The sequence below is a fragment of the Pseudorca crassidens genome, chromosome 3, assembly GCF_039906515.1.
Source record: "Pseudorca crassidens isolate mPseCra1 chromosome 3, mPseCra1.hap1, whole genome shotgun sequence".
Lineage (NCBI taxonomy): Eukaryota > Metazoa > Chordata > Mammalia > Artiodactyla > Delphinidae > Pseudorca > Pseudorca crassidens.
Genome location: NC_090298.1, coordinates 136,556,378 through 136,571,972, shown reverse-complemented (window position 1 = coordinate 136,571,972; position 15,595 = coordinate 136,556,378). Strand labels below are relative to the sequence as shown.

The 15,595-nt window shown below is 50.8% G+C and overlaps 2 protein-coding genes across 12 annotated transcripts in view; one reads left to right on the top strand and one right to left on the bottom strand.

The window, feature by feature from the left end:
• Positions 1 to 1,047: 1,047 nt before the first annotated feature.
• Positions 1,048 to 6,498, bottom strand: JMJD4 (jumonji domain containing 4). 5 transcript variants are annotated; one of them, XM_067732527.1, is made up of 6 exons: positions 5,877 to 6,498; positions 5,455 to 5,620; positions 3,258 to 3,383; positions 2,641 to 2,908; positions 1,917 to 2,063; positions 1,048 to 1,466 (listed from the first exon to the last, which is right to left on the bottom strand). In XM_067732527.1, exons 1-6 carry the CDS (start codon positions 6,496 to 6,498, stop codon positions 1,164 to 1,166), a joined length of 1,632 nt encoding a protein of 543 aa, XP_067588628.1. In that variant the 3' UTR covers positions 1,048 to 1,163. The 5 variants fall into 5 exon arrangements, with proteins under 5 accessions (XP_067588628.1, XP_067588630.1, XP_067588631.1 ...); XM_067732529.1 differs by having other exon boundaries at positions 1,048 to 1,409; XM_067732530.1 differs by having other exon boundaries at positions 1,917 to 1,991.
• A 96-nt stretch (positions 6,499 to 6,594) lies between these two features.
• The window catches only part of SNAP47 (synaptosome associated protein 47), an 87,525-nt gene continuing 78,524 nt past the window's right edge, over positions 6,595 to 15,595 (top strand). For all 7 annotated transcript variants that reach the window (XR_010942236.1, XR_010942234.1, XM_067732533.1 and 4 more), the window contains exon 1: positions 6,595 to 6,753. Coding sequence is in view for 5 of the 7 variants with exons in the window: in XM_067732533.1 (XP_067588634.1) it covers positions 6,595 to 6,753 (159 nt within the window). In the remaining 2 variants the exon portion in view is untranslated. The remainder of the gene's footprint in view (positions 6,754 to 15,595) is intronic.

Below are 15,595 nucleotides of genomic sequence, written 5' to 3'. Positions count from 1 at the left end.
ATATAGGTGTGCAAGAAGTGGAAACTGGATAGTACATACAAGTGTAAAGAGTCTGCAATGACAAAAAATTCTGGACGGGGCAGAATGAGTGCACAAAGAGTCGTTGTTGAATCAAACACTGTTTGCAAAGTGACTTTAGATGGCGGATAGTGGGTGTTCAATGAGTTGAAGTAGTATGGTGCAGAACAGGTGTATGAAGTGTGGAAGAGGCCCAGGTTCCAGCTGGCCTTTTGGGCCCTACCTGGCCTGCAGGGAGACCTTGGGCAAGGCCCTCTCCCTCACTGGGTATGCAGCTGCTAGGGTTGGCTTAGTCTCTGAAGGGGAAAGGTGGTGCTGTAGCAAGCAGGAGGGGGATGAACTCACTGGTGCTTTGCCTTGCCCTACTGGCAGCACGGCCCAAGCGGCACGTCAATGATGTACCTATGACACTTGCGGGGCTTGCATGAAGGACAGCACACGAGGCCTAGAGCCCTGACCAACAGACATCCTTGGCTTAGGATCCTGCTGGGGAGGAGGTGGGCACAGGTGGTTCTAGTGTGGGATAGAGACACAGGCCTTTGGTCTTGGGGCTGCCTTGGGGCCCAGACCCTCCCACTGATGGTCTTGCTCCAGTGGGAGATGTGTGGACTCATGCAGGGATGTGGTGCTACTGCAGAGGGGGCCCTGCCAGACGAGCCAGCTGCCCTGCACTGCTGAGGATGGGAGGCCTGTCAGCTTGGATGCTGGCCTTTGCTGAGGGAAGGCTGGGGGGTGGGGGAGAAGAAAACCTAGCCACATGCCACCCCCACTCCTGAGTCCCCAGCACATTTCCAGCCTCCTTGCTGTGGGTCCAAATGACCAACACCTCCCCATGCACCCCCCCTCACCGGATCCAGTTCCCAGTCCTGGCTGGGCCTCACGAGGACAAGGAGCCTGGACCCTCTGGACAGGCATCGGGGCCCCAGGGATGCCAAGAGACAGCCAGGACATATCAGACCCCAAAGAGCAGGAATTGTGCCTGGGACGCCGAGGTGACAGTTCAACAGGGAGGTGACACATCCCAGGCCACAAAGGAGGACAGAGCTTTATTTCCAGAAGGGACCCTTGCACAGGGTGACTGCCTTCCACACTGGTGCCTCCAGGGTCCCCCAAGGATGTGCTGCACCCGATCCTTGCAGCATGCACTAAAGGGATGTGGTGGTGGCCACAGCCTCCTCCAGCTGCTGTAGGAGCTCCTCTGGCCGTGGTGAGAATGCACTGGTGTCCACTCTCTGGAAGTCAGGATGGGCCACGACGGACTCCAGCACCTCAGCTATGCGGCAAATGTCAAAAGCGGCCTGCTGGGGGCCCAGCCTGGTGCCCTTGCCGCCCTCCACCTTGCCAGGACCCATCCCCTTCGCCAGGAGGAGAAGCCTCCTTTCAGCAACGACCTTGAGGAAGTGATAAAATTCCTCGAAATTAATCCCGGAGCAGGACTTCATGATGACCTGGGCCAGAAAGAACAACCAGTGAGCTGCTGCTCACTCACAGCTCTAGGCAAGTTCTGCTGACCCTGCATCGAGTCTAGGCTACACAGGGCCCTGAGACACAGTCCAGTCCTCGAGGATGGAGACACTTGGGGGCCAGCCAGTGATCAAATGGGTCTGAGTCCTGCAGCCTGAAAGCCCCAGAACCCTCACTCAAATAGGTAGGCCTGGTTGCCACCAGGCCCCCAAGACTACAGATCTGACCTTAGAGACCACACCCTCCCTTAAGATTGCAGGCTGTCCTGGGGCTTTTCCATACCCTCCCCACACTGACGCCCTGGGCCAGGTGAGCACCCTCTTGCCCTTGACTGTGGTCCTGGTTCAGGTGAGCCCCCTACCAATCCTCCCACTATAGATAGCCCTGGTGAGCCTCATCCTGTGCCCCCCTCCTGCTCAGACCAGTTGTCCCACCTGGCAGTGGTGGTGCCAGTCGGGCATGCTGTCCCTCCACTCAATGATCTCCTGCTGCACAGCACAGAGCTCCTGCTGCAGAAAGTGCCACATGTTGGCCAGGTTACAGCCGTTGACCCAGTTGTGGTTGATGGAGATGGTGTCCTCCTGGAAGGGGTAGGGCACAGGCTGTCCCCGTGAGCCCACAGGGGGCACCATCCCCTCCCCGTCCTGAGGTCCTCTCAGCTTTCCTCCGCTGGGAGGAGCTGCTTCCATCTCCCAATGGGAGCCAGCAGAGAAGAGGGAGCTGGGATCATTTGAATCCACAATTAGCCCAGAATGGGGCTCCGTAAGGGCTGGGACACCACAGTGTGTGGATCCCTTGCCCACTGTTGCCCAGGAAAGCAACATGGGAGGGAGGGAAAGAGGCTGGGGGCCCTCAGCAGTGCTGCATGCAGGGAACCAATATAGCCACATGCAGTACCAGCCTTGCCCATGGCCTGCCCCATCCCATACCCAGGCTCTCCCAGAGGGACAGCCTGCCCACTCTATGGGATCAGGGCGGGTGGGCTCAGCCCTCTCTCTGCAGGAACGCATTTAGGAAGGTGCCGAGGGCAAGAAGAGCTGCTGAGCAGGCCAAGGGGCACAGGTGAACGGGGGTAAGAGTCAGCTCAGTGGAGCCCTGTGGCCTGTCTCCCTGACCCATCTGGGCCACAGCACATGGGGTAGGGAGTGCCCAGCATACCAGGTTGTGGACTTGATGGTGCCACCCACTGGGCACAAACACCATCTCGCCTGCCTCCTGTGTGACCTCCAGTGGGGGGCTACAGTGATCTCGCATGGGGTGTAGGCGGCTATCCAGGAGTGTGGGGGAGGTCACGTCGTAGGGCAGGCTACCGTGGCAATCCCGCAGGGCTTCTTCTTGCCCCGGTGGGAAGAAGAACCACTTTTTCCTCCCGCAGATGTTGACGGACCAGCTGAAGGAGCGGAAAATGTCAGCATGGAACGGCGACCTGTGCGAGAGCTTCTGTTGGTGCTGTGTGGCTTGGATGTGGGCTTTGCTTCTTCTGAGTAGACTGGCCAGGCTCAGTGGTCCCCAGCTCTCACACCTGGCCTGTGAGCCAGGTGGGAGGGCCAAGCCTCCCCCACCCCAGAACATCACACAGGAGGTGCACGAGCTCTTTCCACAGAGGAAAGAGGTAAGTGGGCTTAGAAATGCCAGACCTGGCAGCCGACTCCATTACGTGGCTAACAGGAATCTCTGAGAGGCTCTGGGCAAGAGCTGACACACCAGCAGGAAGGTTCAGGAGAGTGACCAGGGACGGGGTGTAGGATGGTGGGTGGGAGCAGACAGGCGGTTACCAGGTGCCGGTGGGCCCCATGTAGATGAAGCGGTAGTCATCCACGTCCAGGGCATCCCAGTACTCGTTGAGCCAGTCAGATGAGAAGTATATGGGCAGAGTGAACACGCCCTCCGCCGAGGAGTCCCTTTAGAAAGTGGCATGAAGCTACAGAAGTGGCTACAAGCCAACCTCCCGGCACCCACGTCCTGAGTGCATGAAATATCATGAGAGCTTTGAAATTATGTGAATGACCCCTGACCTGCCTTCTGGAGTCAGCACCAACCACCAGAAGTGGGGCCACCTCAGACCACCCAGCCATAGACCCGCCACCAGATGACCACAGCCCCAAGTAGCCCTAGCTGATCCCTGCCCAAATGACTGAACCAGAGTTGTAAGCAGATGAAATGGTTTTGGGGGTGCTGTGACACAGCCTAGACAACTTGTACAGGCAGTGACCTAGATGTTCCTGGCCACTCCCACACCCATTCCAGGATTTCAGCTTCGGGCTGAGCTGGGGTTTAAATGCATCATCTGCATCATGCTGGTTTCCAGAATTTGGGGGCCTCCTCCACTTTTTTAACCACACCAGTGACCTTGATTCTGCCGAGAAGATTCAAAGCCACAGGCCCAGGCGTGACGACAGCCCAGGTACACGGAGGTCCTTTTCAACCCCTCACTTCCCTGGATCCATCCCCACAACCCAACCAATGGGGTCCCAAACAGAGGAGCATTCTAAACCAGCCCAAGGGAGAGTGCAGTTCTACCAACAACATGGTCACACAACACTCTCGGTCAGAGCCCATGACAGGGGAGAGCCTTAGTAGTACCAAACCACCAGTAGTTCCCCAGAACACCATGCAGGTCCCTCCGCTGCCATGCCTTTGTACAGTGACAGTCTCCTGCTTATCGTTCAAAACCCTGCTCAGATATCACCTCCCATGTGGCTACCCCTGCGTGCCTGATCCAGGCCTTCCTTTGTTCTTTTTATTTTTGGGTTGCCAAGGAAAACGCAAGACACTTCCTCAAGACTGAATTTCAAATAAACAGTGAACAAGTTTCTAGGATAAGTATGCCCCTTGTAATACCTGGGACATACTTATACCCAAAAAACTACTCGTTGCTTATCTGAAGCACAAATTCACAGTGCACGAGTGTCTGAATCTATGAGTCCATCTGTGCTGTTGGAATATGAGTCCGTGAAGTCTAGGATCAGAGTCTGGTTGCATCTTAGTGACTGTCTGCCGGGCCAGGTCTCTCTGACAAGTAAGAAGCTGTGTGGCAGACAGTACCAAGGGCAAACTTTGAGCAGGATGCTCGTGCCCTTCATGTACTCTTGGATTGCTCTTGGGAATCACAAGGGCCTGAATTTTTTTTTTTTTTTTTTGAGTCTTAGTTCCTGCATCAGCAAAACAAGAATTCCACTGTTCACTCATTCATTAAATGAGCACCTGATCGGTGCCAGGGCCCTGTGCTAGATGGCGGGGGTCTGACTAGGACCTCCTCTCTGCTTGTGAAAAGCATACCCCTGGCAGGGGAAATGGCTACAAAACCTAAGGACCACCTCAGAGAGTGGGAAGGCCAGCAGAAGGGGTGGGGCTGCCTTCAAGAGCGAGGCGTTTCTCAGAGCACATCCTTTGAGCTCCCCAGGTGGAAGAAGCATATGGTAGTGGCAACAGATCTCGGAAGGCCTTGTTAAAGAGTTGGCATTGCTTGTTAGTGATGGAGATTTTAAATGGTTGGGGCACAGTCCTGCTTGAAAGCTCACTTGGACTTTAGCAGTGGGGTGCAGGACTTGAGGCGGGGCAGCTAGTCTGGAGACTCGCAACAGCCAAGGTGGATGATAACAGGCCTGACTTGGAGAAGTAGGTCTGGACAGGGGAGGCTGGTCCCAGGGGCATCTGAGAGAACAGGCAAAGGCTGGATGCTGCCAGTTAGATGGAGGTGAAGATGACAAGCATGGTTCTGGGCAAATGTGACAAAGAAGAGGTGAGTAACCATAGCCCATCTGTGCCTCTGCCAGGCCCACATTCCTCATAGCAACCAAGCCTGTGCAGGCATGGTGAGATGGCCATGATTGGAGAGAATGACACTTCCAACCAGGCCGAGGAAAGTGGGTTAAATTCCGAACTGGGGAAAAGATGAGTTCCTCCGTGTGCAGCCAGGGCTCACTCAGAACTGAAAAGCAGTGCTGTGGCCAGTGCTCCAGGCTCCTTTACCTGCACAGATGCCAGTCTTTGAGATAGAGACAGCCCCGTGAAGAGGAGTAGTTTCCCTGAATGTACTCTTTCCAGTAGCTGATGTAGTCCCTGAGGGTCATGTGTTCTTTGGGGTTGGAGTTGTATTCCCGGACCCCACAATTTGCAACAGGTACAACCACGTCTCCTGAAAGGAAAGGGTCAGGGACAAGACTTTTCTGAGTCCTCCAGCCTGTCAATCCTCCCTGACCCTGTCTGCCCTCCAACTCATTGCTACACCGTCTCCAGGTGAATTCTTCTGGGGAGTGACTCATGCCTTGCCTCCCTCAAGCCCTCTGTGGCTGTCCTCATTTGCGCCCTCCCTCACAGTCCGACCTAAGAGTCTAGTCCTGTGTTTGCACTCCATGCTGTTCTTGCCCGGGGCACTCGCGCTCAGTCCTTACCATAGTTCTGAAGCAGATAATCGAAGTTGGGCTTTCCACTGGGTGTCACCCAGAGCCTCCTGCTGCCCCAGCCCTCGGTGAAGGCGCTGGAGAAAACACAGGGTAAGTTAGGGAGCAGGTAACCCTTGAAAAAGTCGGCGTAGGAAAAGGAGTCCGGCTTCTCGATGAAGTCCACGCGGTCCAGTTTCGGGCAGACCCTGCGGGGGAGACACCCCTCAAGGCCTCGGAAGTGGCTCTCGGCGAACACGCGCGCCTCCCTGTCCATCCCGGGCCAGGTTCGCCGTCCCTGGCGCGCGGGATGAGTGGGGTGGGAGTCTGCCGGGGGGATCTGGAGGGCTCCCGGGAACAGGGCGGGGCTCGGGGGGGTGTCGGAGGAGCTGCAGGGCACAAGGAGGGCTGCGGGGCGGTCACAGACGCTGCGCGGAGTCGGAGGAGCTGCTGGGGACAGAGTGCTCCTGGAGGCCCAGAATCCGGCTTCCGGCTTCCCACTTCTCTGCTCTTTAAACAGGGAGGTGAAAAAGGAAGTATTTGTTAAACCTGCTTCCGGAGTACACGCTCTGAGCACCCGCGCCTCACAGCCCCGCGCCGGCCAGAGCGAAAGCGGCGAGGTACAGACACTCATAGGCCGCGGTCGTCCCGGAGCACTCGAGCGGAACCTAGAGCCCGCGGTCTAAGTTCCTGGCCGAGCCTGAAACACGGCGAGCCAGTTCTTGGGCGCATGCTCGCTGCATTCTACGGCCCTCACCCGGCGCAGGCACAGGAGCGGCCCACAGCACGATCTTCCCAGCTCCAGGTTCCCCCGCCCCCGCGGCTTCAGAGATTGTTGAACGGTGTCGGCCCCCAGTTTTGTCGACTTCGCGCCTCCCCCGCGACTCAGGTAAGGCGTGTCTCCAGTCTGCAGCTGGGCCTGTGCTCTTCCGTCAGGGTCCCTCCTAACGCTACCGGCGAAGTGAGGACTCCTCCTCTTTTCAATGCTCCAAGGACTACGGAAGGTGGTGGGATGTGGGCTGGGCTACCAGAGAGGCACAAGGGCCAAAGGTAGTGTCCTGAGGGATGCTGGGTGTCTAAGGGGATGCTGGGGACCTGGAGGGAATGCTGGGGGACTAGGGCGATGATGGAGGCCTAGGGGGCTGATGGGGACTTGGAAGGAATGCTGTAACTTGCCGGTGATGGTGGGACCTGGTGGGGATGCTGGGAGACTAGGGAGGTTCTGAGGGCCTAGGGCGATGCTGGGGACCCGGAGGAAATGCTGTGGACCCGGAAGAAATGCTGTGGACTAGGAGAGGATGGTGGGACCTGAAGGGCATGGTGGGGACCTGGAGGCATGCTGGGGGACTAGGGCAATGGTGGGGACCCGGAGGGGTTGCTGGGGGAATAGGGTGGGTCTGAAGTGAAGGTGTGGGGGCATCAAGGGTGGGGATATGAGGCTGTGCACACCAGCAGACCTGAAATGGGGGACATCAAAGAGGAACTTGGGTGGGGGTGACACGTCAGGGTCTCAGCATGTTGGAGAAATAGATGTCTTTCCTACCCATATCAATATGGAAAGGAAGAAAACAGTTTCATTACTGTATGAGCAGATTACATGCATGTAAGGCATCTTCAAGAGAGTACAGAGCTGGGCAGAACGTCACACATTTTATACACAAGGAAGTAGAAGAATGAACTGTTAAGACCTCTCTCATCTCCTTGAGGGAAAAATAGATGCACCAGTGTAGTCTGCAGCTGATGAGTGACTCCTGCCTCAGTTCTGGAGGTCCGTGTTTACTGCTCTGAGTCAGCAGGTGGTGACTGTGCCCTGTAAAATCTGAACACTGAGTTTGTTTCATTCTTGACTAAAGGAAACACTCAAAGGGCAGGGAAGGGGCAACTTCTTCCCCTTTGTTAAACAGTGAAGATGTAATCTTGTTTATTTACCCTTATAGATGGCATAAGTGAGATTCTGGGGATATGAGGGCTCTGAGCTTTGGAGCGGGGCTTGAGGGGGGACTCTTTCCAAGGGGTATGAAGCTTATGCAGAAGGTGAACAGCGAGGACCAGAAGTGGGGAAAGGCAGAGAAGGGGAGGACTAGGAAAAAGTGAGTTAGGGAGAGTCTGAAGTCCAGGTATAGGAGGGGTCTAAAGTGGGAGCTGAGAACATGGGCAAGATGTTGGAGTGGAGAGTTCGTTGCAACCAGAGCAGTGTGAGGGGTTGTGTGATTCTGTGTGCACTGTGCTCCCTTCCCAGTCTGTCTCATTGTACCTCACATGGTCAAGCTGTGGAATTCTTCATTGGGCCAGTGTTGGGCAGAAAGTTAGAATGCACTGGGAAGTTAAAATGGAGAAAAAGAGTCACCCTTAATTTCATCCAGAGATGAGCAGCTTTTGTTTCTTGATATAGAGTTATCCTTCCAGGCATGCACTCATTCATTCATTTTTTTTCTCTTTGTCCCTCCCTGTACACACACACACACACACACGCACACACACACGCGCGTGCGCATGCGCGCGCACATACACAAAGACACAGTCTCTCTTTCTATTTTATATGTATGTAAGTTTATATATATAAGCTTTTGCTGCTTTTAACTTTTTTAAAAAGATTAACAGATGTCAATTTCTTGCCACATATTGACCAGATGTTCCTTAATTATTTGGTTTTAGTTGTGGTGAGTGCAGATCATGGAAGGCAAATAGAAAAAGTGTGGGAAGCAGAATGTTCATAATTGTCTAAAGAACTGAGAAATATGGCTCAAAGTTTGCCTCACAGGGGAAATATGAAATTCAGATAGACATTGCCTGGGAAGAATCCCAGGATTCTAGCTTCTGAAGCTCTGTGGTTGAGACTAAGTTTCATAATAAAGGGGACGCTTTAGGCCAGCAGGTCCACATGCTCCCCAGGATTGTTGGGGCAACTGAACCAGTAACTCAGGGTAGGAAAGAAGGTCTCCTTTCTTGAGCATTTGCCCTGGACCAGGCATTTTGTCCTGTATTTCCCCTAGTTCACATGATGGCTCGCTGGTGTTGACAGTATTATCACAACTATACGCATGAGGCCCTGACATAACTAGTGAGAACAGGGGACTGGAACACAGGTCTGTGTCCCTCCAAGGCCACTAGACGGCAGCCCTGGCATCACCTGGGAACTGGTGGGAAATGCACATTCTTGGGCCCCACCCAGACCTGACTCAGAATCTGGGAGCAGGGTACTGCTCTAAGCCTTGTCACATCTCAGTGACACACCCCACAGAGGGCCAGAAAGAAAAATGGCAGGAGTGGAGTTTAAAAGTTAGCATTTTGTAGGAGATGCAGTGGGAATAACATAAAATCCTAGTTGTCTGCTCTGAGAGGTTAGAAAGATAGCACGTACCATGTGAATAGGCTATGTTATTGTAATGAAACGAACACCTGCAAACCTCCCCGGTTGAAAGTGAGAGCCTCTGAGGAGCAGGAGGTGAAGGTAATGGAAAAGACTGGCCACTGGTGCCTGGAGACACTGCTCCCAGTGTTCTGACTCTAAGCCTTCTTGTGGTCAGGAGTTATTGGAAGGTGTATAAAATGTTGCTTAGTCTGTTACTTTGGAAATTAACTAAAAATAGGATGTTTACTTGATACTGAGTCTACTCCAGAACACAGGTCTGATGGAAGTGCTAAGAGAGATCCATTATACTAATTGCAGTGTGTTAATTAGTTCAGTCCCTGTGACCATTCATTTCTTCCCCAGGAGCATCACTGTGTGGATTAGTCTCAAAGACTCTTGAGGTACCTTGCCATGACCTCTTCTCCCTAATTCAGCAGGCATGTTGTGTTTTCACTGGAAGATGTGGGTTCCAGTTTACAGCAGGTGAGGACCAAATGAGGACTCTGTGAACTTAGCATAGAGTGAAGACCTAGTTCAGCAGATAGATGGAAGAAAACTGTCCACAGTGGACACAGTTAATGTTTTCACATCATATGATTTGTGGTTCACTCAACACGTATTTAATGGGTTCCTATGATGCACCAGCATTGTGCACAAGGCACCCTCCTTGTAATGTTTGCCTTCTCCATTGTTTTGACTGAGTTGGTCAACGTGTAAGCACATTCACAGGCTTTTTGGAATTATGGTGAGTACTGTGGTTGGTGAGTGCTGTGGTTGGTGAAGGGGCAAGGATGCCACTGGAGCAGAGGCCTGGAGAGTGAGGTAGAGTTGGCTGTTCAGAGTCCCAGGAGCAGCAGGTGGGGAGCCTGAGACAGGAACAGAGCAGAGCAGAGAGAGGGTACGGGCTGGTCGGTGAGGCTGTAGTTAGTAAAGCCTACATGACTTGGGTGGCGACTTTGGACTTTACTCGAGGTACATGGGGAAGGGTTTCAGCAGAAGAATGATATTTTCTAATTTTGTTTTATGACTGTCACATTGGCTGCTGGCTAGAGAACGGGTAGTGGGAGGCAGAGTGAAACAAGGAGGTCAGGTGGGAAGTTGTCCAGGAGAGTAATGACAGTGTTGCATAGTCGTGTGGCTGTGGGGATGGGGGGCGGTGCAGACGGCAGATGTGAGATACAACTGCCAAAACTTGCTGACAGATTGAGAGGGATGAGGAAGAGGGGATCCAGGAGAACTCACCTGGCAGTGCCTTCACTGAAATGCAGGAGCAGAAGGAGGGGCTTGCTAAATTGCAGATGCCTGTTAGATGGTCATGTGGAGACGCCCAGGCAATACTCAAGTCTCAGAGAGTCTGGGCTGGAGAGGAAAGTTTGGCAGGCCAGGCAACAGCTGGAAGGTGATATTTAATGCTGTGAAACTGTGTTGACTCACTTAGAGAGTATTGATTAAGAGGACCAAGGTTGTGACCTGGTCATTCCAGCATTTAGCAGTCAGGTGGAAGAGGAAGAATCAGCAGAGGAGACTGAAGACAGGCCCCAGGGAGTGGGAGACCAGGGGAGCATGGTATCCGGGAAACCAAGACGTGATGTGTCTCAGGAGATGGGCAGGTGTGTTGGACAGAGGTTAGAACAGATGTGGGCATTGGATTTGGCCACCTGGAGGCCTGGACAGAGAAGTGTCAGCGAGTGGCGGGGACAGGAGCCTGTCTGGAGGGGGAGATTCCTGGCTGGTGGTTGGGGGGCAAGCACAGGGAAGCATTTGGAGTCTCTTGGAGGAGCAGTAAGTGGAGAGGACTGCGGGGATGTGGGGAGGGTGTCTGTTTTAAGATGGTCTTAGAGCGTGAGTGTAAACTGATGAGATGATCTAGGACGGGTTGGTAAACTATGGCCCATGGGCCAAGTCTGGCTGCCACCTGTTTTATAAGTGAAGTTTTATTGGAACAGCCACACCCCTTTGTTTCTGTATTGTCGCTGGCTGCTTCTACTCTACAATGGCAGAATAGTTTAAGGGAGACCATGTGCTCACAAAGCCTAAAATATTTACTACCTGGCCTTTAGGGGAAAAAAAGCATGCCCTTTCCTAGTGTCGAAGGGATGGAGACCAGACTAGAATCTGGTCTTTGAGGGAGGGAGCGGGGACACTGCTTCCCGCAAACTGTGCATGGAGACCAGAGGAAAGGCAGGACACCCAGGAACAGGTGTGGTATCAGAGTCCTCAGCTGAGGGAGAGGGAGGGTGTGGGTGGGGTCATTCTAATGCACACGGGAATGTTGTTCTCACTTTGGCCCTTCCACTTAATCCTCATTTATTTTGGTCTGTTGGGAAAGCTGCCATGGAAATCTGTGGTAGGAAAAGTTGTGGCCACAGGTTTTTCCTTTTGCTTTTTCCTTGGTATTTGTCAAACCTGAGTACTTTTCTCATATTTCTTGTATTAGTACAATCATGAGAAGTGTTTCTGTTCTTCTCTTAAATTTTCTTTCCTCTAACTTTTCTCTCTTTTTGAATTTTAGAATAATTTAGAGCTGATATTGCCCTTAGGTCTTTTAGTTATTTTCATGGTTAAACAGAGGCCCAGAAGATGAAATAGCTTTTCCACAGTCATAAAGTTTGTGGCAGAGCTGGAGTTGGAACTACAGCATGGTTCCTTGGATGCTGCAATGCCAGACTCAGTAATTCTTTGGGGAATTTGTGCATAATCTCACTCAGTGCTTAGGGAATACCTCTCAGTACACACTCAGGAATGACAGCTTGGGTCAGGCAATTGTTAATATAAATTCAATTTTCATGCTAAATCAAAGTCTCAAAGTATGGGGAATAGCGGTAAACAAGATATGGCCCCTCCTCGACTCTCTTGGGGGTGGTTCATGGCAGACAGGGGGTGGCCAAGTGGCAGGAGGCTCTTTTCAGCCAGGAGAACCAGAGTCTAGCTGGTTTCAGGGGCTGACCCGAGCTGTGAGCACATTGCAGTGACTGAGGCCAGAGGTACCTTGCCTCTGACATTTGTTTTGAACGTGGAAACACTGAAAACCATGGTTGATGGGGTTAGTAGTCCCTAATGCTGAGAGTAAAAACTTTTCTATTATTCACATCTGAATAACTGCCGAGTGGCCTCATGGCAGGACAGTGCTAGCAGGTTGTGCCGGTGGCTCGCCGGGGACCTCACAGCTCATGGGGGACTGTAGGTGTGTCAGTCATAAAAGCTGAAGGTCTACACACCCTTGCTTCCCTGTCCTGTGAGAAGCCCTAGTCCAGCGACACTCTGTAGTCTGTTTTATGTCTGTTTCAGAGTGCTCAGGTGAGTGTCCTTCTTACTAGGGAGAAAGGTCTGATGAAGACACTTTGGCTTTACAGTTCCTTTTGTCCAGAGTGAACCACTGTTAAAGAGGAAAGGCACCCTCCCAGCTGCTCTGCCCCACGCAGGGAGCTTCCACACAGTCCCACTGTGTGCAGGGAGCTCACACATAAAGCCCCTAAAGAAGACACCAGTCTTCTGTACAGGAGGTCAGGAGTTTTAAACACCTGAGATCTTCGTTAGCGTTCCAGCGACATAAGAGCATGGGTTTCCTGGATCCTTTACAGAGCCCTGCTGAGTTGGGAGTATGAGATTGTTTGTTTGTAGTGTTGAGATTCCCCTTGGTCTGGCATTCATCATCATGTTGCCTAAGAAGATGGATTCTTGGGTTTGTGTCTCCTTGGGGAAGTTTCTGACCCCATAAGCCTCAGGCTCCTCTGTGACTCAGAATGGTCATTCCTACTGACGCACAAGAAGGTGGCACCAGACCTGAGAGTGGAAAGTCTCTGCTTCTTCCTGCTCCAGCCCTGCTACATTCTTCAAGTAGGAGGCTTGCCTTCCTTATAATCTTAATCTGCAGTAGTCTCTTCTAGAATGTTCTTTACCACTTACTGTTTTTGCAGTTCAGTGCAAGTATCTGCAGTCTAATTGTTGCTTATCTTTAACTGTATATGTTCTGTCTCCTTACCCCTGTACCCTCTGGTCCCTGCACTGTATTGTATCTCCTTAAATATGTAGGTCCTAAGGCTATTGCTTTTTCAGAATTGACACTCAGAGAAAACACTTGAAGATGGTAATACTCCTGAAAGAGTATTAGCCAAGCTATCAGTGGACTTTTAGAGCTTCTGCCATGATAGAGTTGTGCTCATTCATTTGTTGAATGAAGTGAATTGGAGATGATCTCTGTGGTCCCTCCAGCCCTGACATCATTTTGTCGTGATGACAAAATTCTCATGCTTAATATGGCAGCTTTCTTTTAGGTTTGTCCTAATTTCAGGTATTAGTAATTAGCAGAGCTGGTAGACTGGACTGATTTGTAGTACTGAGTAACAGGGGTTGATTGGCACATACGCATATCTGGGAAGTTTGGGTCAGCCCTTGCTACTGTGATTAAGAGAAGTTCTAGAGTGTACTTGGGAAGTACTTCAATCTGATTAACATAGGAGTTAAATTTATTTCTCTTATAATGGAATCAAGTTGTTTGGCACTTTAATTTTGTGTACACTAGGCACATTCTTCCTTCTTTCTTTCTCCTCTTTTTCACTGTCATGTTTGTTTTTGTGGCCAGGTGCTGTCTATAGCCAACTCTGATCAGGTGGTGAAAACTAATGAGACCAAATAACAGATTCTGGGTATGGTGATGTTTTAGCAGTCGTTAAAGAAATGGAATCAAGAGTAGACTCTTCACATTCCTAATAGATGAGCTGAGTTAGTTCTGTAGATACTTTGTAGTATTCACAATGATTGTAATAACACCTATAGCATATATTAGGTGCCAAGTACTCTTCTAAGCACCTTTCACATTATCAGTTCAGTTAAGCCTTACAGCTGCAGTGTGGGATAGGTACAATTATTATCCCATTGACAGATCAGGAAGTGGAGGCAGCGGGGCTGAGTAGCCAGGGGTCACACACAGATGAGTGGGAATACCTGCCGTTGTCCATATGAAAGGTTTGTGCTGTAGTCTTCCAGCTGTGCTGCTACCTAAGGCAGTGATTTCAGATGTTTTTGAAATTGTAATGCCCAGCTGAAATTTAGTTTTGGTATATCTTTCATATGTACATTTATTATTAATTTTTAATAAAATCTTATATTATTACTAAATATTTAGTAAATCCTTCATTGAAGTATTAATGAAGAAAAGTGAACAAATCATAAGAACCGAAAATGCACAAATCTTGAATTATCAGAAAATTAATACACCCAGGGCAAGAAATAGAACATTACCAGCACCACAGAGTCAAGGCCTCCTTTCTCCCCAGTTATAACCACCATTCTGACTCCTGTTTCTGAACTTTTCATGTACTTATTTTTAAAATGAATTAAAGTTTGGGGAAAGTTTTAATTCCCGTAAGTCAAATAAAAACATCCTAGGGTGTTATGAATCAATAGAGTTGATTTGTAGAGTTTGCTTCCTAAATATTTAGCTTAATAGAGATTCTCGTATGAAGAACCCATACCCAAAGTAGAATGATCTTTGTGTTGCACATCACTGTTGGGGATTGTGAAGGGTCTGAGACTTTATTGCGGGTTGAAGAGTGAGCCTGCCATAGTTTTGTAGATGTGGCAGAAGAGAGGAGGCCCTCTGTCAGAAAGGGCCTGTTATGCATGGCACAGCAGGATTCATGTGTGCATCTGTTCCCCTTGCCCCCTACATTCTGAGGGCACAGGTGGATGCTGCATATACCATGGGTTTGTGTCACAGCTTATGAGGGGGCTGCTAGCAAATCTGTCCAACACTTGCCTCCAAGGGGACACTGACCTATTATCCTGGTCAGGAAACAGATCTTCTTTCAACCAGGAGGGAGACACTGTCCACAGTTACAAGGAAGATAGCCTGGGACAGTTTTTGGTACATAAAATTTTATGTCAGTTTTTGACATAAAATGTGGAGAAGCACTGTGAAGAATTGCCTCCATAATGTCCATACCTTGTATGTGCAGTATTTAATTAAGCAGTAGGATGAGACCAGCCTGAGCATTGACCTCAGCTATGCTGAGAGTCACAGATGGACAGATACCATAAACCACGAGTGTCTGTTCCATTTATTCAGTCACAGAGTGTTTCCTGAGTTAGGATTATGAATAAAATATGGTCATTGCCCTTTGAGAGCTTGCAGTCAAATAACAAGTGGTCATCCTACCATTTAACAGGTACAGTAAGTGTGCGTAAGTTCCATACAGCCCCACAAGGGAGAGAGAGGGTGGGAGCGGCCGAGGGCTGGATGGGGCCTCTCTTACTGTGGAAAGAAAATTGCAGTGGCAGTGGGGGGGTATTTTGGAGTACCAGCGGCAGGAGACCAATTAGACTGCCACTGTAGTCCACTTAAGACTTCCTTACATTCTGTATCATGCCTACAACCCTA

What these genes read in the sequence shown, in the direction of transcription:
- JMJD4 (XM_067732527.1), bottom strand. Translation starts at nt 6,498, where the DNA reads ATGAGTGTCTGTACCTCGCCGCTTTCGCTCTGGCCGGCGCGGGGCTGT. An exon ending in ACCATCAAGTCCACAACCTG is followed by an intron (nt 2,064 to 2,640) that starts GTATGCTGGGCA and finishes TACCCCTTCCAG; the next exon opens with GAGGACACCATCTCCATCAA. An exon ending in ACTGGCACCACCACTGCCAG is followed by an intron (nt 1,467 to 1,916) that starts GTGGGACAACTG and finishes TTTCTGGCCCAG; the next exon opens with GTCATCATGAAGTCCTGCTC.